General features: G+C 44.4%; 1 protein-coding gene across 3 annotated transcripts in view; it reads right to left on the reverse strand.

Annotated features, from left to right (window-relative positions):
• The window catches only part of SLC30A10 (solute carrier family 30 member 10), a 33,060-nt gene extending 12,925 nt beyond the window's left edge, over positions 1–20,135 (reverse strand). The window contains exons 1-2 of one of the 3 annotated variants that reach the window (XM_045509500.2): positions 19,564–20,135; positions 2,077–2,154 (exon numbers count right to left, since the gene is read on the reverse strand). In XM_045509500.2, coding sequence (XP_045365456.1) covers positions 2,077–2,154; positions 19,564–20,014 — 529 coding nt within the window. In that variant the 5' untranslated portion in view covers positions 20,015–20,135. Of the gene's footprint in view, positions 1–2,076; positions 2,193–2,796; positions 3,948–19,563 lie in introns of those variants that run through there. The other 2 variants (XM_074351633.1, XM_074351634.1) reach the window with 2 other exon arrangements.
• Positions 20,136–25,496: the final 5,361 nt, after the last annotated feature.

Below are 25,496 nucleotides of genomic sequence, written 5' to 3' on the forward strand. Positions count from 1 at the left end.
ACACAACCCCATGAAATGGGTACTATTCTTACCCTCATTTTAAAGATGTGGCAGTTGGAGACTTAGAGAGGTTTGATAACTTGCAAAGTTACACTGTTCTCAGGTGGCAGGGCCAGGACCCAAAACCAGGCAGCTTGCACCCAAATCCCAACCTTTCTGCCACTGCATTATTGACCTCTGTTGGAAGCTTGAGGTGCACTTTTGTCAGTACCTGTGGACCGACAGGTCTCAGCCAGGTACAGCAAGGCGTTTTACCACTGGCATTTTTGTACCCAGGAGCTCCATTCAATGTGGACTGAAAGTTAGCAAGCTCGTACGAGTTTCCCTTGCACTATGCCTTCCAAACACGGTCCCAATAGCTACTGGGGTCTACTGTTCCTTCTCAGCTTCTTTCCACCTACCTGTTCTTTTCTCTGTAACATAAGGGAAGAATGAATAATCAATAGTATCACTTATATGTGGAATCGTAAAAACAACAAGCTCACAGATATAGAGAACAGATTGGTGGTTGACAGACATGGGGGGTAGGGTAGGTAAAATGAGCGAGTGGAGTCAAAAGGTACAAACTTCCAGTTATAAGATAAATAAGTCATGGAGATGCAAGGTACATCATGGTGACTATAATTAATAATATTGTATCGTATATTTGAAAGTTGCCAAGAGAGTAGATCTTAAAAGTTCTCATCACACACACATATACACACACACACACACACACATACACAAATGTATGATGATGGAGGTTAACCAGCCATTGTGGTGATCGTTTCACAGTATATACCAAGATCCAGTCATTACGTTGTACACCTGAAACTAATATGTTCTATGCCAATTCTATCTCAGTTTAAAAAAGAACAGTTAACAGAATGTGATTTGAAAAGGTGAAGTGCTATGGTGATGAACTCCAGCTTAAAAACCCACTATACACACACACACACACACATACACACACACACACACACACACACACACACACATACATATATGGATATTTAAACTGAAGCTTAAAAAAGGATAAATTAAAGGATTATGAGTTTTCATCATAGATTCTCTCTCCAAAAAGATTCACCACCACACTTTTTAAGGAATTCCCCTATTGCAGTTAAATTTTTAAAACTAATTGATTGAGAAACTTTTAGGAACTCATGTGTTGCTGTCCTTTTCTGATTTTCCGTCCTGGGTGTCACTTCATGAAACAGATATGAGACTGAAATAAAGGCGTCTCCTGCGTCACTAGTGTTTCTTTGTATTTTTTTTTCCCTCTTAGCTCCCCCTACAGGCTTCCCCAGACCACCTAAACATCATAGTCTTTGCATAATTTTTACTGAAATTCTTTGTCAGATTGGAGATTCATCCTTGTTGCATTACTCTGAAGCTAATCTATGCCCAAGAAGTTGGGAAAGGGAGATGCAGTGAAATATGCTGATGTCCTGTGAGAAAAGCACGTCTGATCTCCTTGGGCTGAGCCTCGCCCTGGGCATGTGACCTGGAGCACGTGGGAGGAGGAATCCTAGTGATGTGCTTTCCACATGCCTCATCAGAACCCCCACTTCCGGCCTGGAGGTGCAGATACAGGTGGGCCAACAGACCCCTCACAGAAGCAGATTTCTGGCAGAAATAACTGAGGGTAGGAGGGTCATTCAAGCGATGTCATTTGGGGCATAACCTTGGATAGCAGCCCACTTACTCCCTTCCAACCTTTATCCAAATGATGTTCAATTCAAATCTGTGCCCAAGAAGTTGGGAAGGGAAGGTGCAGTGCATCTAGGCTGCATTCTGTGTTAGCAGTTTCCACGGGTGGGCAAAATCAAGTAGCAGCAAAATCAAGTAGCAGCATGCCACTGATCTGGGAAGCCCTGGAGCAGGCAGCGTTAGCATGGATCCAAGTGGAGCAAGGATAAATCATTAGCAACTTTGCCTCCCTCAAAATCGATGCAGTGATTAGGCAAGAGACTAAGGTCATAGTGACTGCATGTAAACGGCCTACTTTCTAACACACCTATGAAAAGGCAAACAGAAATGAAGTCCATATGTCACCCTGAAAAGGATTTCAAATGGACCCCAAGTCAATCCTACCTCTGATATTCAGGGCTTCAGACTTTTTCTCCTTTTTCATCATCTCTTCTGGTTCATTCTGGGTGTTCAGAGAATCACCTGCATTCAAAGAAGAAACCTTGTGTTGTGTATGAGTTCTACAAACAAAAAAAACCAATGGACTCAAAAAAAGGTTTTGTTATTTTAAATTCCTACCAGCTGATCAGACCCCCACCTCTCCAAACACACAATCCCAACCCTCAGTAGCACATTTTGGCCTTGAAATCAGCCTTGTGATTCTCCTTTGACTTCATTCACACTTTCATTCCAATTAAAACAAAAAAGAGGCAGTGGGAACCCACCCCCATTCCTAAACCATATTCCCAAGGGGGTGGAAGGATGGGCAAAGGGGGAGGGAGAAAAGCAAAGTGCAGATGGCATCCAACGAAGGGGGGACGGGTGGAGAGTGCTATCTGTTGCCTAACAATAACTGATTTCCACGAAAATCAATACTCCTCTACAGAGAGAATTGGGGGAAGGGAAAAGAGGCAAAGGAGGCCCGAGGATCCAGGCGGAAAAATAAATATGTTCAGTTAGCGGCAGAGACTGAAAGTCGTACTGCAGAGGAAATAGATTTTTTAAAAAAGAAAGAAAGAAAGAAAAAGCAAGCAGGTGAAAAAGAGGGCGTGGGATGAGCAGGAAGAGACTGGGCGCGGGAGGAGGGACGGGCAACGCAGTCCAGAGGATGCAACCGAAAGGCACCTGCTACGTTTGAGAACACGGTCGCCCCCTTCTCGTCCTTCCTCTCCACTGAGGCCGCGCGGAGGGTCACGGCCGAATCGCGGCCGGGGGCTGGCGGGGTGGGGGCGGGCCAGTGGCCCTCGGCCTCCCGGGGACCCCCGAAAGCAGCCCCGGCCGCCGGCTGCTGATGCCGCGGCTGCAGCTGGCGGCGGCGGCGGCCGCAGCAGGCGAACCAGGCGGCGCAGTCCTGGAAGATGAGCAGCCCCACCACGTTGACCGCCAGCCCCAGGGCGCCGACGATGAGCACCAGCTCCGGGTCATCGATGCGCTCGGGCCGGGCCAGGCGCAGCACGGCCTCCACGAAGATGGTGAAGCAGAGCGCGGTGAGGAAGACGGCGTTGCTGAGCGCGCCCACCACCTCGGCGCGGGCGTAGCCGTAGGTGGCGCCCAGGCCCCCGCGGGGGCGCCGGGCGATGTAGCCGGCGCTCAGCCCCACGCACAGCGAGATCAGGTCCGACAGCATGTTGAAGGAGTCGGACAGCAGCGCAATGGAGTTGCCCAGGTAGCCCGACACCAGCTCGGCCACGAAGAAGGCGACGGTGAGCACGAGCATGAAGAGCAGCCGGCACGTTTTGCCCGAGTAGCGGCCCATCTCCCGGCCGACCGCCCGGCGCCGCCGCGACAGGTGGGGCGCGGCGCCCTGGACTCCGCGGTGGCCTGGTCCCCGCCTCCCGGGCCGCCCTGCCCGCCGGCGCCCGGGCTTCTTATAAGGCGGAGGCAGAGCGGCCCCGGTCCCCGCACGTCCAGAGTCTAAAGGAGGGGCCGCGGCGGCCGCCTCGGAAAGGACCTTCAGCCGCCTCCCCGGCCCCTGCCCCTCCCTCGCGGCCCTGCCTCCCTTGGCACGTGGCCGCGGGCCTGCGTCTGTCCCCCTAAGGACAGAAGTGGGCAGAGAGGGGAGCTGCTGGGAAGAGGGGGCGTGTCTGGATGGCACTCATCCCAGACTCCCCCCTAAGCAGAGGTGGGGTTCACCCGATGACCCCGCCTCTCCAGTCCCCCGGATCATCCGCGCCGTGACTGTTGACTCTTAGTGATAAGGCTCCTGTCTGCTGCGGGGTGTGTTCGCGGTGGCGGACGTGAATACCTTGGCGTACGTGCCCTGACGCAGCTTCCTTACGGATTCCATGGTGACCCCGTGGGGCGCGGGAGCACCAACCCGACCCACCCTGCTTTTCCGGGGGTGCTTCCTGCCTTGCATTTCGAGAAGTTAGGGTTGCCCCCCCCCCTCGGCACTCCCACTCCTCCACCACTTGCGGGATAGCTATTTTATCCTCTCTTCTGGTCACAGCCTTCACAGGGGCACACTGGCGCTTCTGTCACCCCCTCATGGCACAACATCACCTCTGTCGGCCTTTAGGGTCTTCGATCATAAGGCCTCCTTCCAGGGGTGGACTACAGGCAGCCACATTTTTGTGAGCCTGACCCTCCCGCTCAGCGCTCAGAAATGCAGTTTCTCCGCGGTTGACAGAAGTCCCGTGTCCACCAGAGAAGCCAGGGTTCACCTCCTCCGTGTACTCGTCTCATTCGCCACTGGAGAGAATATTCTGCTCTTCCCCCATGGGTCCTTCACAGCATGACCTGATACTCAGAGTTCAATGACTGACCTACATGAAGCTTTATTCCAAATAGAGCCTTTCTGTTGACAGCAGGCTCTGTTCCAGGTAAACATTATCCCGAAGAGAACTGTCCAGGACTCGGGGGGAAACCAAGGAAGGGAGTCCTTGAAGAAGGGTGTTTGTTCTCCGCCAGCTCAGGGAGTGGAATGAGAGAACCCCTGCAGGTTTCATTGTTGGTTTGTTTCATTGTTACACTCTTGTCTCATTCCGAAAAAGATCTGATAAGCTCTCTTTTCCCTTCCTCCTCCCCAAGCCCTGAACTTTAATCATTCCTAAAAAAAAAAAAAACACCTCTGCTTTTGGCTTGGAAATATATAAAAATGTCTCACTGAAAAGAAGCCACAGAGGGAGGGGCAGAGATAAATTAGGAGTTTGGGATTAACACATAAAGACTACAATATATAAAATAGATAAACAACAAGGGCCTATTGTAAAGCACAGGGAACCATATTCAATATCTTATAATAATCTATGATGGAAAAGAACTTGAAAAAGAAAATCTGAAAAAAGAATTTGAATCAGTTTGCTGTACACCTGAAACTAACACAACATTGTAAATTAACTATAATTCAATTTTTAAAAAGCCACAGAATCCATTAGCAGAACCTTCTAATTCTAGCCCCATTCATTGCCTTAGCCTTGTAAAACATGATCTTGTCTTTTAATGATCCCTGAGGATCCTTAACAAGCCTGCCAAAACATCCTTGATCCAAGGGCTCACCCCTGTACCAGGTGAGCCTCCAAATTCAGTGAGCCTGTTGCACATTCCCTTCTCACCTCCAGGAAAAATATTTCTACCCTGAGAACTTGAGGAAATTAATCATTTAAAGTCTTTTCTAAAAATTAGTATTAAAATGATGAAGAACTTAAAAGAAGTCATGCAATATAGACTGATGGAAGTTTTGAAGCTGTGTGGGCTTGCGCAAGTTTCTTAATTGTCTGGGCCATTTTCACTACTGGAAAAGGAAAATAATAATAGTGCCTCTTCATAGGGTTGTGAAGATTAAAAGGGTTAATAGGTGTAAAGTGATTATAACAGGGCCTGGCACAGAGCATGCACTCAATAAATGTTAGCCCCCAGAGGGCCGAATATTAGCATCAGCGTATTCATATTCATCTTTGTGATACAGTGCATACATAGCAGTATCACACGGACGACACTCTCACACGAGAAGAGCTGTGCCTGAGTGCTGCTCCCTTCCCAGTTTCTGGCTTATCCTGTCTTCAGATTCTGAAGCATGTAACATATGACTGCAAGCCAAGCAGTCAAAATAAGACGGGCCTTCTTTGCAGAGAGGGTAATAGCTCAGTGGTAGAGCGCATGCTTAGCATGCAGGCGTCCTCGGGTTCAATCCCCAGTATATTCAAAAAAGAGAGGAGGGGGCCTTTTGGAGATCACTTGACAGCACTAACACAGTCCCTGCTGTTTGCATTTCTCTGTCACTCATAACTGCAAGAAAAACCTGAGAGCAGCAGAAATATATCAGTTGTGCCTGTGGCCCAGTCATTCCCCTAACCCAAGGCAGATAAGAAGAATTACGTCACTGCCCCAGGAGGGCAGTCAATGGAACTACAAAGCCAGTGGCTGAGAAGCACAGGCGGGAGGTCTACCTGTCCCAGGTGCCCTGCCCTGGCCGAGTACCTGACTATAAGAAAGGCTAAGGATGTCAACCAAGTGCAATTAAGGAAAATGTTCTAACTATAATTATACACATACAGTTATGTGTATATGTATAGTTTTTTTGTGTGTAATACACACACACATCTATATATATATAGGTTATACATACATAATCTAATTGCCAAAAGTTGACTGCATCTTACAGTTGCTATAAATTATGAGGTTTCAGTAGTTTTAGTTTATTGAGCTCTGTCTGCCCAGCCCTGTGCTGAGCACTTTGTAGTTATTATCTTGTTTCATTCTTACAACAGCCCCATAAAATAATACAGACAGACCTGGGAGATATACCACTCTCATAAAGCGAATATCACAAAAAAGTGAGTCACATGAAGTTTTTTGCTTTCCCAGTGCACATGCAAGTTATGTTTACACCATTTGTGTACAATAGCATGATGTCTAAAATCACAATGTACATAACAAAATTAAAAATACTTCATTGCTAAAAAATGCCAACCATTGTCTGAGCCATCAGTGAGTTGTAGCAGTAACATCAAACATCACTGATCACAGATCACCATAACAAATATAATAATAAAGAAAACGTTTGAATTGTATGAATTACCGAAATAGGACACAGAGACGTGAGGTGAGCAGATGCTGTTGGAAAAATGGTGCTGATAGTCTTATTCGATGCAGGTTGCTACAAACCTTTGATTTGTAAAACACACACTATCTGTTTACAAAGTGCAGTTGATCGAAGCACAGTAAAACAAGGTATGCCTGTTATATGGGTGAGGAACCTAAAGCCCAAAGATTTTAAGCAACTTGCCTACAATCACATAATCTGTAAATGACAGATTAGAGATCTGATCCAGGCATCAAACTCTTGAGTGTACATTCTTCCTCCACACATTATACTAACATATTAGACTGTATTTTCAGGGAGGGTATAGTTCAAGTGGTAGAGCTCATGCTTAGCACACACGAGGTCTCGGGTTCAATCCCCAGCACCACCTCTAAAAATAAATAAATAATTATCTCCCCCCCAAAATAAATAAAATTTTTAAATAAAATTTTTAAAATGTATGTGTTCCATTTCTCCAAGACTTCTAACAATACTAGCTTCTAAGTTCTTTAGACTTTTTGTTGGGGAGACAATTTAATACGGTGTATCTTGGCATTGCATGTTATTGTAAAGAAATCTGAATCCAGCCTGATATTTGCTTCTTGTAGGTGAGTTTGTTTTCGGCCTGGGTACCCTATGGGATTCTTTCTTTACACCCGATATTCAGAAACTTTTCCAGAATGTATGCATTGATTGTTCTGTATCAATTTTCCATTTTGATTTACAGAATTTTTTCTTCCTTTAGTTCAGAATAAATTCTTCCATTATACCTTTGAATATTTTTTCTGATACATTTGTCTGCTTTCAGCCTCAGGAAACACCTTGTACGTGTATGGAGTACCTCTACTGTTTGTTATTCGGATCTACTATCTTCCTTCTAATTGCCTGAAATTCCTTGGTCAGTTTCTCAAGCCCGCCTTCCATATCATCAGTTGTTCTATACAGTGATTTTTCTATGTCTCATTGCTTCCAAGGTGGGTTTTCATTTCTGTAATGTTTTGTTATCTTCCATTATTCCCCCTGAGTTCTGACAGTTTATGTTCATGGTTTTAGCTAAAAATGTCTTCTGTCACCAGGGGTAATTATTTTTCTCCCACTTATGTTTTATCTGCCTTATTGCTGGTTCCGGTAGTGTATCTGCCTTATTGCAGTTCCCATGTTGCATCTTTGCCATTTATTAAGCATCTTTGAGTGGGGGACTTAGACCCAAGTCTGCTGACAGTACAGGAAGGGGTCGGGGAGGTATCTGGTGACTTCAGATTGGACATGTCTCACAACTTCTTGACCAAATATGCTTCTTCCCATTGAGATAAATAGGTCTCGGGCAGATGGTCCACAGGGTTCACACTAGAGCCTCCCAGCTCACAGATTTTTGTTGGTGTTAAGGAGAACCTCTGTTCCCCAAGCTTCACAGTCGAATGAGGGCATCTCCACAGGAGTAACATCCCTGCCCTCTTTTTGTCACTTGCCTGCCTTTTCTCAGAGGCAGGATAACTGCTCAGGTTAGTAGGTGTGGGAGAAAGAGTGGAGCAGACTCAGATAACCTCTTCTGGCCTCTTCTTTTTGATATTTACCTCCCCACAGAGACCTGCAATCCTGGTCCATGTGGACATGAGGGAAACTGATGGGGGCAGAATCTGTCCTGTGAAGGGAGGTCTGGGGCTGGGTGGGTGAGTTTAATTCTGGGATGAACTATTAAAAAGCTCTTTGCTGCTACACATCTAAGCCATCTCCTGTAACATGTCATGTCTGTAATAAAACTGATACTATATTCAGTTGTCATCTGTATTTTATCTATCAATTGCTCCAAACCCAGTAAAGTAGGAAAGAGGTATTAGTTATTAGTCCCTAAAGTCCTAACATTCTGATGAGCTGGCAGGAACCTTGAGAAGAATAAAGGTGAGAATCTAGAGGCCAAAGTAACACTTGGAGAGTGAGGCCCCTAGTGATGCCAGGACTAGCACTGTTAGGCGTTAATGCTCAGATAGTGTGAGCCACGCAGGATTTTGACCTTGGCAAGTGAAAGCAGCTTAGTGCTTACAGAAGAATGGCTGTTGTTACAGATGCAGGGATGTCTTAATAAGCCTTCGTGAGCATGAGCTTTTATGACTGTTTTCACTCTATGCCTCAGTCTTCCTGTGCAAAGGAGGTGAGAGGAAAAGTAGTTGGCTCTCAGAAACAAGAGGGAAATTGCACCAGAGGAAGAGAGCATTTTCTTAAGGCCAGACAGATGCAAAAAAAGAAAAGGAGATGCACATCTATCTAAATATTCTTAAAGACAAGATTTCAGATGACTGACTGGCATCCAGAATGCACCTCACCACCCCCAGAGGGAATCAGATCCAGGGGGCTATTAAGTCATTCTTTTAAAGATACATGTTCCCCAATGTTCATAGCAGCACTATTTACAGAGGCCGAGACAAAGAGACAACATAAATGTCCATCGACAGATGATTGGATAAAGAAGCTGTAGTATATATATTTACATATATAGAATAGAATATTACTCAGCCATAAAAAATAATGCCATTTGCAGCAACATCGATGAACCTAGAGATTATCATACTAAGTGAAGTTTAAGTCAGACAGAGAAAGATAAGTATCATTACTTATATGTGGAATCTAAAAAAATGATACAAATGAACTTACAAAACAGAAACAGACTCACAGAGGTAAAAAACAAACTTATGGTTACCAAAGGGTAAAGATGGGGGGAAGGGATAAATTAGGAGTTCGGGATTAACAAATACAAACTTCTATGCACAGAATAGATAACAAGTTTCTTCTGTACAGCACAGGGAACTACATTCAATATCTTGTAATAACCTATAATGAAAAAGAATATGAAAACGAATATATATGTATGTATAACTGAATCACTATGCTATGCAGCAAAAAATTGTAAATCAACTAAGCTTTGATTTTAAAAAGTCATTCTCTTAAAGCTGTGGTACCATCTGAAATACAAGCAGCTGGGGAAGCCAGCAGTCACCCTGTGTCTGTCCCACTGTCGTCTGTTGGGTGTGTGGCGAGCAAGCCCGTTGTTTCTTTAGTTCACAGATCTTCAGATGCAGGGGAGGAGACTTAAGGAGCTGTCCCTGAGGAGCCTCATTCACCCCAGCTTGAGTAGGATGACAAGATCCTGAAAGTGAAGCTGATGCCCTATGGGATGAGACTTCAGGGCTTTGGGGGAGCGGTAAGTGATTTTGTACGTGGAAGTGATGTGAATTGTAGCCGGAGGGCAGACTGTGCAGATCATTTTTTTCCAAAGGTGGCCACAACTATATCTCCTGTTCTACATGTTTCACCACAGGGAGACCCGGATGCCCCTCCCATTAAGAAGTGGGTCTGTGGGCTTGACCTTCCCTCCATCTGGTCACTTGCTTACAATCCACACAATCTGAGATTGGGCCAGAAAAGACATTGGAGCATCTGCCTTGTTTGATGGAACACTCATGTCTGAAAGCTGAGCCACCATGGATGATGTCCTGAGGCCACTGAACTGTGAGGAATCTAAGCCACATGGATGGTCCAGTCAGCAGTCCTGGAAAGTTGAGACTTTCCAGCCCGGCAGCCGGACATAGGATGATGCAGCCTCCTGCCATCACCTCACTACCCCCACCCAGCCTTTGAATCTTCCTAGCTGAGGCCTCAGACATCGTGGAGCAGACAAGCTGCTCCCACTGTGTCCTTTCCAAATTCCGGCCCAGAGAATCCTGAGTATCATCAAATGAATGCTGTTTTAAGCCACTGCATGTGGTGGTTTGTGATGCAGTAAACAGAACGGGGAACCACCACGTAAAGACTGGCAGAGCTATACAAAGCGTCAATAAGATGTGGAGCTGTTTGAGAGGAGAACCCAGGAAAAGGAGCATAGAGTAGCTAAGGTACCTAATAGGAGCTTTAAAGCAAAACCATTACCATGGATGTAGGGGTTTGCCTGTGACCTGTGGGAGAGGTCCAGAACAGACGGTCAGGACTCCAAGGACAGACGCAAGGAGGAAGAGACACACGGAAGGGGATCAAGGCAAGAAGACAAGAGCTTGAGTCCAGGCCTGGCTTAGATTTTTGGTTTATTTGGAAAATGCTTTTCGAGTGAGATGATCCAACTCAGGGAGGTGAGAGTTGACAAGCCTGGTTTGGACAACCATTGCCTTTGGCTGACCCATGACACACTGACTTCCTCTCTCTCACTGCAATAAAAAAAAAAATCTATGTTAGAAAAATAAATGTCTGACCAGAAAACAAGGACAAAGTCAAAGGGGAAAAGTCCAGCAAAAACAGCGGCCTTCCGTGGGGCAGAGAAGGAAAGGGGACGACTGTAAGAACTGGATGAACCCATTCAACCTTCAACAACTCGGCGGAGCCTTCCTGAGAGAGGAGCAGAAAAACACGGAAAATGCTGGAAGCCCCTCCCAGCCTTCAGAGCAGGAGACTCAGCAGGAAGGCATGCTGCTCGAGACCTGCAACTCAGAGGCTGTGGGAAACCATCTCTGGAGGATCAAGATGTCGGAGCAACGCGACGAGCTTCGAACTATTCAAAACAGCTTCAGCTGAGAAGTCTGCCGAGATGCACCCTCAGGCTGAAACAAACATGGGAGGGAGGGAGGAGCTTCCTTGGGAAGCAGGGTTCACAGGCCTCGGCAATTCTGGAGCCAGAGGCAGAGGCAATGGTCCCTGAGGCACAGGATTGGAAAAAGCCCACTCCCAGGAGGGTGAGTGTGGACTGAGCACCGGAGGGTGAGTGTGGACTGAGCAGAAACAGGCGCTCAAGATGGACGTGGAATTCAGGGGGTTGTTTAGCTTGCAACATGCTTCCTTCCTCCCTCTCTCTCTCCCTCTCCTCTTCTACCTAAGCTGCAACATAGAACAACAAAAAGTGGAAAATAGGAAAAAGGGGTTGCAAAGCATGGAGGACAGAGTGAGAAGATCCAATATCATCTAACCAATGTTGCAGAAGGAGAGATGGGGGAGAGCCGAAACTAGAAAAGATCATATCTGAAAATCTTGCAGAATTTATAAAAGATATAAAAGCTTAGATTTGGGAAACACAACAATCCTCAGGCAGGATAAATAAAAAGAAATTCACATTTGGAACTGTTGTAGCAAAACTGAAGAACACCAAAGACAAAGAAAGAGAAGGTCTTTAAAAGGTGCTGAACTTCTCCAACCTCGGATGTCCTGCAGGGATGACATCTGTTCCAGTGGAAGAGAATCCAGACTAAAACTACTGAAGGGACCATGACTCTACCAGGCCTGAGACGAAACTCACACAGACTGTGCCCAAAGTGAGGGAGAAGTGGGGTTTTATGAGTTTTGTTTTTTGACTTGCCTTTAATCTGGCTTTTAAATTAATAATCAGGGGCTTTGATTTCTTTGGCTAGAAACTCATGCAGTCAAATATATTTCATTTTGAATTTTAATTTCTCCTTTATGCTCTGATAGTAGGAGGAGACTCCTGTTGTTTAAATTTGGGGCATTTTTATGTTGCTGACATTGAATTTTTAGACGATCTCGATGCTCTCATTTCATGTCACTGTGTGATCTCTGATGAGCAATACTGACCATCTGTGGGGCCTCAGAGTTCATTTAACTAATATACTTGCTGTTCTAATCCATTTTAATCATGGAGGGGGAGGGGTATCAAAATTGCCAAACACTGGACCCAAGGAGAACGCCCAAAGTAAACAGTGGCTGTTGTGGGCAGCATACCCTCCTGATGACTGCTCGTCTAGCCCTTCAAGGGGAGCCCCGAGTGAAGAGCACACAAAGCTCGAGGGAGTTGGGGGAGATCGTTCCCCTCGTCTTGTGTTCCCATGAAGTGACCACCAGGTAGGATCTTTCTGACCCCTTCACTCTCTCTCCAACTTCCATGTGACAAGTCATTCCTGGGGCGGGAAGGTCTTCTCTCATTGGTGGGTTTAGTGGAAGGAACAGAAAGGGCCTGGCTCAGCCCCTCCCAGGCTTTACCCTTTGAACTGCCTGCCCTCAGAGAGCATCCGTTCCCTCTGGTCCTGGGCCCACCTCTGTGTCTCCAGTTGCTGAGCTCGGGCCCGAAGAAGATGAATGTGTTTACTGTTGAGGTAAGTGTTCGGAAGCCTGTTGTGACATCCATAGTCCATCCTCCAACCCAGCTTTTCTCAAAAACGGAGCTACGGTTTTTATCACCACCTGCCTCCTGTCTCAGATCCCTCAGTTCTCAGTTGGTTCTAGACTCACGAGTGGACATTATTTATTGGCCCCGTAAAGTCCCGACAATGTCATCAGTTGACTTGGTCAGCAGTGATAGAGCAAGCTGCCAGCTCCCCTGTTTTCTCTCCTGCAAAATCTCACGGCAGTTTCTTCAGGTTAAGAATTCTACAGAAAACGGGTGGCCTGTCCAGACAGTTCCTCCCTGAACCTGATGTCTCTGCTGCTCTCCTGCAAGGAGCCAACCTCTAGTCCCCACTGGCCCGAGTCAAGGATCCTCTTTCTTTCCTCTTATCTACTGGGCTGATACATGCTTAGAAACGTCACAGCAGATAGAAAACAAAAGCCCAGACGCACGTCACTGAGAATTACTCTCAAGTAATTCTTCCTCCAGATTCTCTCAAGACACCCGCTCAGAGGTAGACGGTAATTATCAGGACATGGACTTTGGAAGACATTCTTCTAAGAAAAGAGCTTCCAGGTATTCCTGCCTCTCACAAAAAATGATGACAAGGCGCGTGTATGTCACAGTCATCAGAGGCAATCTCACACCATGTCTTGTAAACCCGCCATGACTACTGTCTCCACCAAAGAGCAAGAAGAAGGCAAAAAATAGCAAATAAATTCTTTATAGCTTGTAAGCAGCTGACCAAAAGAAAACAAAACCAATAAGCTCACTTTTGCCCCACTTTCCTGAGAAACTAAGCCCCTCAGGAAAACGAGAATGTCATTACTCACTAGACAGGACTGCGGGGAAACGTTTAAAAGGCAAATCATCCCAAGGTAGACAAAAGGTGTGGAAATGTAGAGTCTTGGTTCTAGCAATGACGTTGGGTCAACTGGAAAGCACCCAGTGCCTCAGTTTCTCCATTTGTAACTTGTAAATATGTGACTTGGAAATATAGCTACATTTGCATTATTTTAATGAGTGACACGTTGACATGTTACCACAGTTTAAAATATATCATCTTTAACAGTTGAAAAACATAAGTAGTACCCTTCTGCAAAGTGCTGTCTTGAGCACTGAAGGATGAGGAATGTAACATTTATAAGAGCCCTCTGAAAAATAATACATCATGAAGGTATTATTCTTTATCAAAAGAAAAGCATGGAGAATCTTTAAAATAGGTGTACTGATACCTGAGATGAGACTCAGAGTTAAGTGTCTTCTCCAGTATCAGACCCAGTGAATGAGGGAAGAAGTTCCAGAACATGTATTTTCTTTTTTTTTTTATTGAAGTACAGTTGACTTACAATGCGAGTTCGTTTCAGGTGTACGGCATAGTGATTCAGTTACACACGCACACATACATACTCTTTTCCATTTCAGGTTATTACAAGATACTGAATGTAGTTCCCTGTGCTATATAGTAGGGGACTATAGTTGTTTCTCTCTTTTGTATACAGTAGTGTGTATCTGCAAATCCCAAACTCTTAATTTATCCCTCTCCCCTCTTCCCCTTTGGTAACCATAAGTTTGTTTTCTACAGAACCTGTATTTTCTAATTACAGGTCCATGATCCTTCTGGTTCACCTCACTAAAGATGCTGCTAACCTGCCATCAGAAGACACACTTGTTTTGTGAGGTTTTCCAGGAATGGGGATGGATCTGCACTGATTATACATATGACTAACAGCAAACCACTCTGAGGTCGGCTGCCGGTCCCTGGGTGTGAAGGAGGGTGAGGACTGGTCTGCAGAAGGATGTCAGTAATATTTTCTTTGTTCTTGTCCCTTCAGCCCTTGGACAGTCACTACCAACCACAGCCACCAAGTGCCATGTTGAGCAGTTAATACACACAATATAATTTCATATTTCATATCAAAGATAGATAATTACCCATTTTACAGATGAAGAAACTGAGGTTGAGTAAGTTTAAGTAACTCTCCAGAGGTCACTCAGTATCAGAATGAGGATTCAATTTATAGTGTATCCATTTGCACTTTTGACATGCCATTTTGTGATCACTGCCAAATAATTTTTCACACCCTGTGATTTTTTTTTTCTTTCTTTGGTCTTTTTTTTCCCTCAGGGTTTATAATTAAGGGCCTACGTTCAACCTTCTCATTCTTCATACACTACCATTGACTAGCTGTGTGACTGTGCTCCTGACTCTCAGTCTCTGTTTGCTTATCTGGAAAAATAGAGATAGTAAGTATTCTCTCTCGCTAATTATTTTCCAAAACATATAATTCTCCAAATGTCGGTGACATGCTGCTGTGATGACTCTCCCTGCGCTTTCACAGTGTCTGACAACTCCCAGATGTCAGTAAACCCTTAGTTTCATTAAAAATTAACTCAGTTATCAGAGTGGCCTCTGCATTTTAGAAGAAAACGGCTAAGAACGAGGAATTGGTCTCTTTATCTTTTTTTTTTCAGTTGAATTTGATCTCACAAACGTGAAACAGTGCCTATTTTTCAGTCTCCCTTTCAGCTTTCTTATTCATTCCCTGTGACTGACCCAGAACCCGTCCCTGGGCAGCAGGAGAGGCGAGGGGCTGCGCAGACTGTCAGGAACACGCAGAGAGACGGAAGGGAATCTAGCAAGCCTCTGTTCTGGGCTAGATCCTGTGATCTGGGGTAGGTGTGTATACTTATCACTGAACCCTCGCGTGGAAGTGAATGGTTGAAAATGCTTGCAAAAACAACGGGGAGGGTCAGATACGGACAAACAGCAAAGTAACAGTTTCTGGGAATTAAGCATCATGCTTCCTAAAGTTATTTCATAATTATTGCCAACGTCCCATCATTCCAATCCAGCCTCTGCAGTAGAAAGAGGACGCAGGGAACCAATATCTAGGAAGCCTTCTTCCCCTGCCCGATTTGAAAAGCTGCCTTCACTCGTGTGGTTTCTGGTCTGACTTACTTACTCCATGGTACTGGGTGCTGGGAGAGAGGCGGCAAATTCCCCCTCGCCTCTCCGAAAACCATGAGCCTTGCCTACTTTGCTTGTCTCTGGATAAAATCTGCTTTTAGTGTCCGCAGGACTGTCTGTGTGAAAGGCTCCCATCAGGCTACAGCACTGAGTCTTAACTAGAAGCTCCTGGGAGCAGCCAATCAGCAGTGTGCAAACCCTCCCCAGCAATGAACTTTGCTGATCACCGTGTGGGCACTGCCTCTAGCAGGTTGGCTGGGGAAGTAAAATGTCAGAAAGGTGGTGAGAGCGAGAGAGAGAGAGAGAGAGGAGGGGGGGGGGGAAGAAAGCAGTTTGGAAATCAAAACAAAATTAATGTAAATAAATTCACAGAAAAAGGCATTTTATAAAAAGAAAGAAAGAAAGAAATTAAATAATACAGATATTTCAGATCTAAATGTGTCATTTATAAATCATGTAAATGGTAAGCCTATCCTACACAGAGCTACACAGAACTACCTTTTGTTTAAAATAAAAAGCCAACGTACGGCAAAGTATTTGTTTAAACACAAATCGAGGGCAAAGAGAGCTCTGTTTGTGAAATGTTAAAGAAAAGCCTGAAAAATAGAAATAAAATAAGAACATTAAAAAAACCCTGTGAAAGTCAAGGAAGATCTAATAAAGTAAACAAGGAGTAGGAAAAAAGGCGAACAAAACAAATGGTGTCCCTAAGTCTCTAGAGAGAAAACTGATTGTCCCGCTCTTCCTAGGACCTGAAGGCACCTGTTGTTTTCACCCCTCCCTGCTTTCCCCAGACACATCTATAACCGTCTTCCCTCCAACACACTCACACAGAGAGCCATCCAAATTTTGGACTTCAAACCTAACTTTTTTTTCTTTCATGCTGGTACTTTTTACTTTTTTCATTTTGCCTTTTACTTTAGCCAAAAATATCTGCTCCACCGTTGCCTTTTCCTGTCGGGGATGGACTCGCATGGGCTATATACTGATCTAAATCTTCCAGACTCCCTGTCTCGGTGCAATCTTTCAGACATTCTTTTCTCCCAGGTAATGTTTTAAACTTCTGCTCCTTCTGTCTGATTCTCCAATGTATTTTCTCCATGAATCCCAGAGATGTTTAAAGTCTTAACTGTATGCACAGCCTGTTTTGTTAATATTTAATTGGAATGTGTGGTCTTATTTTTGACTCTTCTATGATCTCAGACATAAAATATAACTGGTGTCAATTCCCACACCATTCAGATAAAGCAAAACATGGAAAAGAGCCACAGAACCAGGAGAGACTGAAGGCTTGCTAAGTAAAACTGTCTCTTTAGATCCACATCTCACAAAACAAAGTGATGGGTTACCTGATTCTGATCACTCAACCAGGAGGTACCACAGTTCTTTAGCCTATAGGTACTTCAAAATGCTTTAAGCTAGAATTCTAGATATATAGAAAACCTTTCTCCTGGATCTCTTGAAGTCAAGAGTCATTTTTTTCCCTCATATTTTATACCTCCTGGTATAAATCAACACGTATGGATTAATCATATTTCTCCTTAGGAGAGGAGACAGTTGGGTTAATGTCAGATTGTGAGATTTATCTAACCCAAATATTTACTCTTTACCTTATGCTTACTTAGGTGATAGAAAGGATATCAAAATGTATGTTTCAGTAAAGTGATAAATACATAACTTGAGACGTAAATGCTAAGTCTTAACCCTAAAATCACTTAGAGGGTTTAAACACGTTAAGTTTCTAATAGAAGAATTCAGAAATATCAAAATCTACCAAAATAATCATTTTAACATACAACATGGATCTTAAAGCATTTGCTATATGTGTGTATGGTACCTATCAGTACAGTTACTTAAAGTAGAATATCATATAGCATCAAACACTTCAAAAGAACATAAATACTCTGGAATTAAGACAGGAGAAACCCATATGGTCAGGGTGAAATATTTGTCTTAAGCCTCTTGTTATCCTAGCATGGACATAAACATTGGAAAGCACTGCTTCTCAAATTAGAGCTAAACTAATTATTAGATTATAATATCTGATAATAATCCAATGTATTAAAAATAGAGCCATGTTTGCCTACCAAATTTTGGTGTCGGTCAAAGAATCAAACTCTTTGCCTAAATTGCTTTTGCTCTATGCAGGTAAATATCATCTGTCAAGAGTAAAGACAAAATTAGAACTAAAGACACAAGGGAAGGTTAGTAATGGTGACACTTCCATTGCCAACACTAACTACTTGTTTGATCAGCTTCCTCGCCTTAAATTTTTACTTAGCAAGAAGTATATTTCTTTTCTATATCAAATATGTGGATTTTATGATCTGGAACGTCAAGTAGTAATTTTTACGTGATGACTTATATAAACAAGGCATAGGATCTCAAGTTAACTAATTATCGTCTTTTACAAAAGATGAGGCCCTGATTCATTAAATCAAATAAAGATACAGACTCTAGTTTCATGTCTGTTCCCTTTTATACTTAACATATACTAAAGGTGCTCTCATAATTCACATTGTACCAAGGGAAAAGTTTAAACAGAGATAGGCTAAGGGACTGTTCCCAGGTGACAACGTTTACAACGGCAGGAAAGATAGGAGGAATATGACAAAAAATGCAAACTCTTACCCTGAGTTTCCCAGGCTGAGCTATATGATGCCCCAACTGTTCAGCATCAAATAAGAAGAATCATGAAATGTCTTAAAAACCAGCTGAGCAATTAGAATTCATTGATACTGGATTACCACATAATTCAAAGGCTTGCATTGTGATTTCTTTAAAAAACAATACTCCTTACCAAGTGCCTATTAAGTGCTTAAGTACTTGGGATCCCGTTTGGTCTTTACTGCCCCCACATTACAGGTGGGCAAACAGGGCAGGTGAAGCAAACTGGCTGCTGCCCTGTGTCAGAACCAGGAGTTGGACCTGGTCTGTTCCTGAGGTCCAGCGCCTCACAAAGCCCTGGAAATTGCTCTTCTGCAAGAAGCTTCTAATGTATTTTTTAAAATTCCTTTTGTGGTGATAAAGAAATTTGTTTCCACCTAATAATTTATCTTTTGGATTCTTTGTTACCAATTTATTGTTCTCTTCCCAGATTTAATTCAGTCTTTTGACAGATGACCCAGTGATTTGGTTCCCACTCGTAAGTCCCTCCTAAAGATTCACAGGTAGGCAGCTTTCCTTTTTCTCAAACAGGACAGATGTATAGAATAAATAAACACAAATGTTTCCATCCCCTCCAAAAAGAGAGCTAAGTGTACTAATCACCTTTATTTTTTCTCTCTCCACATTGTATCACATTCCTTGAATATATTCCTGGGGGTTTATCAGCCACATAGATTTGTTTCTTCTTTAATTGTTGGGAGTTGGTTATGCAGCCCAGTATTTTTTGAACACATTGAGGGGGCATGAAAATATTATTTTTAAACATAGCCCCGGGTCACATCTGGGTAAACAAAATGAGCCACTTGTTAAAGGAGACTCTTCCTGTGCCGCGTCCACTTTCTTTCAAAGGGCTCCCCCTGCGGCCAGGGTTGGGTGCTTTACCCCCTCTCCACTTCTGTCTGCACGTTTTTTTCATTCCCGGGGACTGAAAATTAAAGACCCCCACGTGGCCAGCTGCCACCCAGCTGACAAGGAACTTGGACTGGAAGCGACTCTTTGGAGAAAGCCCTTCAGTAAAGTCCCGGGGACAAGAGGCCGACCGAAGGAATCGGGCCTCTGCCCCCAGCACCCCCAGCGGCCCCCGAGAGAGCGCCGGCCGGGCCTCTGACCGTCCCACAAGCCCCGACGGCCGCTTACCCGTCTCACCGTCTCCCCGGGGCCCCGGCGGCGCGCGGTAACAGCAGTCCAAGAAGATGACATAGTTCAAAGCATTGAAGAGCAGCCCGACCAGTCCGGCGCCGAGAACCAGCAGCGGCGCCTGCGTCTTCTGGGGGTTGATGTACCTTTTGACGCCTTCAACCAGGATGCTGAACATCAGGGCCACGGCGAAAACGGAGTTGCCGAAGGCCCCCAGGACGTCCGCGCGCAGGAGGCCGAACGTGCCCTTGCTGTGCCGTCGGATGCTGCTGGCCCGCACGCCCGCGAGCCCGACGACCATGGAGACCAGGTGGGAAAGGACCGCGAAGGCATCAGACGCCAAGGAGAGGGAGTTGCCGATGTGGGCGATCACCAGCTCCATCACGAAGAGGAGGATGCTGACGACGCACATGAGGATTAAACGGAAGCTTCTCCCCGAGTACCGGCCCATGGCGCCCGGCTCTGCGCCGTCCCCGTCCCCGGCCTGGGGAGTCTGAGCTCGGAGGGGAGCAGGTCCAGATGCAGTGACGACAGCTCCTGTGTAACTCTCCCCTTCAGCCTGGCAGCGCTTGTCACATTTGAAAATCACCTTTTATAGGCTGCTATAAAGCCATAAAACAGTTTAAAGGGCAATTAAGCAAGAGATGTCACGTGAGCGGGGACTTGAGGGGGAAATCACTGACTTCAGATACGAACTTGAGGGGTTTCTCTTGTTTATTTATTTGTGAGCTTAATTGGAGAAGTCAGGAGCCTCTGTGTCGGAATCATGCCAAGCTCACCCGTGGCTGTGGCCCTCTCACTTTCCACACTCCGGGTTTGCAGTGACTGCTCTGGTGTTTGACGTAAACAGTCATATCTTGTCAACCTGGTGCGTAAATAGTTTTGAATGCCGTTCACTGAATGGAACAGGGAATATTCTAGGGGTCACTAATCCAGAGATTAGAGCTACAGTTAGTGAAAGCCAGGGAAGAAGCTGGGTGATTTTTTTCTGCTGCCTTGCCCACTGATCTGGGATAAACAATCACCCTACTTCCACACATTCTCCATAAGTAAGAAAAACATTCCTCGTGTTCAGGAAAGAACTACCTTTACACTGGAGGAGCTAAAGACAAAATCCCAGTTAGTTTCAGGGAAAAAGCCAAATTACAATGACTTGATTTCAGTGATGCAAGGACTTTTTTTTTTTTTTTTTTTGGTTTGGTTTGTTTTTAATCTTCTCATCTGTCACTTACAACCCTTAAAGGTTTATTTACCATTTCCCAAATATCTAAAAGAGTAGTGGCCTCTATCGTTACAGAATTAAAAGCTGTAAACTGTCTAAGCAAGGAAGTGAGAGAAAGTAGAAAAAGAAGAAGATATGAAGAGATAAGAGGGAAGGACCAACCAGGGAGGGAAAATAGGAGAGAAGGACTCTGAAGGCCATGGAAGAATGTTTCAAAGCGGAGGGAGAACCAGCTGGGTCAAACATTGAGAGGGTAAGAAACACGAGGACTGGAAGTGACTGGTTTAACCTGATGGAGGCCACTGGTGACTTTAGCAAGGGGGCAGACATGAAGTGGGCTCAGGAGAAGAGAGCAGAGAAATTGGAGACGGCACGTGCAGACAATTCTCGCAGTCTTACTGCGAAGCAAAAGGAATATGGAGCCAGGAAAGGGTATTTTTAGTTTGGGGAGAAGACAGCATATTTACAAGGTAGTGGAGAGGTCCTTCAGAGAAGGGAGGTGTGATGACACAGAGGGGACAGTGGCTGAAATGCCACCATTGAGAAGGCAAGAGGGGATGAGGGTTAGTGTGCAAGTGGAGCGGTTGCCCTTGGCTCTGAGAAGATGGTTCGTCTGGACCAGTTGAGAAGGTGGATATATGGACCGTGAGTAGGGCAGATGTGATGGGAGGTAGGGGTGGGTCTGTTCCTATAGTCTCTACCTTCTTAGTGAAACAGAAATCAAGACGATCAACCAAAAGTCAGAGAGGGGAAGTTATGAAATAATTGTCAAAGAAGAGTGAGAAAATGAAGGAATGAGGGAGCTATAGTACAAACCCATACTTACCACGTGTGAAGTAATAGCAGTGCTAACATTATCACCAGCCTGTTATCCCTCAGGCTCCTCACTCATTCAACAGGTATTGCTTTTCTTTTTTTCCCTCCAAGAACCTGCTTATTTTTAAACATCGTGGAAATCATACTTTACATAGAAATTTTATTCCCTCATTCTGCCTTGCCATTTTCTAGTTTTTACAATCATCATTTTAAATGTGTGTGTGTGCTAGTCTATCAAGTGGATATAGCCAAAATATACCTCAACATTTCCATTTTGTTGAACTTTGAACATACTCCCATTTTAAAACATTATTTTATAATCTATAGTAAACATCCTTAAGCATATAGCTTATCCCTAAATTATTACTCTGTTATGACACATTTTGAGGAGTAAAATTTCTGGGCCAAAAGGCATAAAGATGTTTTTTTAAGGTTCTTGATGCATATTCCCAAATAGCAGCTTGTTCAAATGGTGTTTCTTAATCACAAAATCTGGTTTTAGTGACATACTTAAAATACATTCTTAAATATTCCTATTACATGAGATTTATTTATTTAAAATCTTTTTAATAGCAGTTCAGTACTGTTGATGCTCCAAGCTCTTTAATCTTCCAGTAAAGTTGAACAAAGCCACTGGTTTAACATCACCTACTGAGCCACAGAAATGTCTCTGTATCTGTTATTTTAAGCCTGGTGGTGTGGCAGAATAGCGTTGACTTAAATTTCCAGCTTCTGTCATCTCAAGTGTAGGCTAGTTCTCCGCACACTGCTATGGCCGGGATCATCTCATGACGTGTCAGTGAGGGTCAGCAGGCGATGGCCCCCTACTGCCAGTGCTCAGCCCGGTACGTTGCTGCATCTCCCTGTCCACTTAATGGCCTGATTTTGCATCTCAAATAGGACAACTTCAGGGAGAATAAGCCAAGGAGATAAAAAACCATGTTTGGTTTTATTCACTACAGTCTGCTCTGGCACTTTGTACAGAGTGGGCACCAAGTTATTAAAGAAATGGCTAACGTTTTCTAGACATAGTAAAAGTGACAAAGAGCCCAAGATATGTTTGAAAATGACAGGGTAGGGTAGCTGCCTCCCCAAACTTCTGATGCTCCTGACAGCCCCTGAACACCTTAGATATATGACAGATGACTAATGTTCAAAACTAGAATTAGACGTAAGTAGGGTGAGCTGTCCAGACTCACCAGTCAAAATGCCTTCTTTCTGCCTGTTTTATGGGCTGTTCCGCTGCCTGCAGATCTCGAGACTCAAAGCCTGACCACTAACGGCCAGATGAGTTGCTGTTATTGTCCAGTTCTCACAAAGGCTTCATGTGATTTCGTGGCATAATTAGAAACAATTTTAAACCCACTGTCAGGAATAGACTAGAAATTGCTAACTGGTGATATGCACGGGTAGTCCTAGTGAGCAGAGCCAGCAGTAAATACACCTTGACCTGTTTTCTTTTCGAAAACCACCATCACTAGGCACACGATCACTTCTGTGACTGTCAGTTGCGTGTCTAGCTGCTGGCTGTCGTCTGCAAGTAAGACACAGTGATCATTTCTTAAAAGATACTGTTTGGGGTCAGGTTTACGTACTTCCTTGAAAAGCATCACCATGCTTAAGATGTTTGAAAAGGTTTTGGTATTTTAGCTGAACCTCAATTTTTGAAAAAAGCCAATTTATCACATGTAGGTTTGAGGTGAAGGATTCCTTCCGTAACACAACTCCTCACTGTAGAGTTCCTTTAAACAGTGAATTCCTCTAAAGCAGCAAAGGTCAACTTTTTCTGCGATTAGTTTTGCTCATCTGAATCTTCCAATAGCCTGGAGATGTGTCAGAGATAACCCCCCCCACTCCAAATGGCCAGGGGCTACAGAACAAAATGTAGTTATGAAGCTTGGATCTACTTTTCAGGCTTTTGACAGGGACTGGCTAAACAAAAGCTTGTCCTTTAAAGCATTTGTTTGCAGGGAAACAAAACCAAACCTCAGGCACTAAGGTCATAACTGTTAACTGGAGCTACATACTAGGAGCGACTGCCAGTTGACCGTACATCACTGTCATAACCAACGTTAGTTATTACTTATTAGGTGCTAGGTGTTGCTCTAAGTACTTTATGAGTTAGAGTGACTATGATGGAGATATTAGACTTCACACAGCTACCAAGGGTAGAGAAAGGAGATAAAGCATTCTGAACTGCCCTAGATCAATAAGAAATGATCCTGGGTACAAAAACGTGGCTCAGATACGTATCTCATTAAGCTAGAAATATGAATACACATACTCAAAACGTCAATCTTGAAAGCATGCTACATTTAGTCTGCTTCCTTTTGCCAGTTTCCCACCAACCTAAGGACAGTTCTGCTGTGCTCTCATACACAGTGGGTACTTTCACAGCTTTGCATATGTTGTGCCTTCTGCCTCCTGGAATGTCCATCCTCTTCTATTTATTAAAGTTCTATTCAGCCTTCAAAGCACAGCTCAAATTTTAAGTCCTTTTTGAAGTTTTTCCCTTTATTGATGTATTTATCACTACCAAGTGGGAAAACAGATGGGAGCAGGACCCTGAAAGAGAGAGATAACAAGGAGACTAGAAATGAGGCGTAGAAGGCCTTCCACGCAAGGCACAGAAGTGGGAAACAGCACGTTGTCTACAGGAAACCCCAAATGGTTAGGCTGCAAAGGACTCTGCAGCTTTGGTTGAAAAGGAGACTGGACAGGTAGGCTGAACAGGAATAGGCTGAAGGGTTTAACTTTTATCCTGTTAGTGATGGTGAGCCACAGAAGGGTTTTAAGGGAAGAAAAACATTTAAATTGTACATTAGGAAAAAAAAGTCACCTGTGAAAAAGTGGAGACTGGCCTGGAGATGAAACTGGAGGCCAGTAAACAAGTAGGTAATAGGCAAGAAGGCGATCCAGACCTGCGGGCGACAGGGGAGACCTAGAGGCCTCAGAGGTGAGGGCAGCATTTTTGCAGGCCACTGAATCCGGCTCCCGGTGTGTTGGAGCTGCCGACTAGAAGGACTCGTGGGGTTCTGGTTTAGGTCACCGGGTACATTTTGGTGATGCTAGTCTTTCAGGCAGCGAATACTTAGGTCTGGGAGTGGAGAATGAAATGAGGTTTTTGGAGACAGGCCAATCTGAAATATTGATGGAACACTCAAGATAACCCACTACGCAGCTAGGATGGAGGTCTTGAGCTCAGACTGAGACATAAAAATGTTGGAGTCATCTTCCTAGTAATGCTACTTGGAACCATGGGACTAGATGAGGCCGCCTGGGTACCCTAGAAGAGGGCCAAGTACAGACAATGGGTACACCGTGTCTGAGAAGCAGGCTGAGGGAGAAAAGCCAGGGGAAGGTACATAACTGAGAAAAAGAGCCAGAGAGGTAGGAGGGCAAGTAGCAGGAGTGAAATGAGTAAAAAGAAATGTCACACAGCAGCAGGCCTGCAACAGAGGGACACGGTACGACAGGAAACTAAGATGTTAGCTTTGGTCAGAAGGGGTGGCAGCGACCTCTGTGAGAACAGCGTTGTGGGAGGTGGGGGCAGAAGTAGGGGGAGGAAAAGCGCAAAGTAAGAAGTGAGGAGGGCTGACCGCTCTTAAAGAAATCATGCCTGGGTTTTTGAAGAACTCATGGTAACTAGTAGGAACCAGAGGGGGAGAGGAGCTCAAAAGAAACCTTTTTTTTTTTTTTTTTTTTTTGGTACATTTGTGATTTTGTTTTGCTTTTTAAAAAGAAAGATTTAGGGCAATTTTAGATTTAGTAGGAATTAAAGAAAAGAAGTCCTCCAACATTTAAGAAGCAGGAAATTGGTGGTTCAAGGTCTGAAATGTGAGGGATACTGAGATCAAGAACAGTTATTTTCATCTCTTCATAGGAATTTTCCTGT

The sequence above is a fragment of the Camelus bactrianus genome, chromosome 23 (genome assembly GCF_048773025.1).
Source record: "Camelus bactrianus isolate YW-2024 breed Bactrian camel chromosome 23, ASM4877302v1, whole genome shotgun sequence".
NCBI classification, from domain to species: domain Eukaryota; kingdom Metazoa; phylum Chordata; class Mammalia; order Artiodactyla; family Camelidae; genus Camelus; species Camelus bactrianus.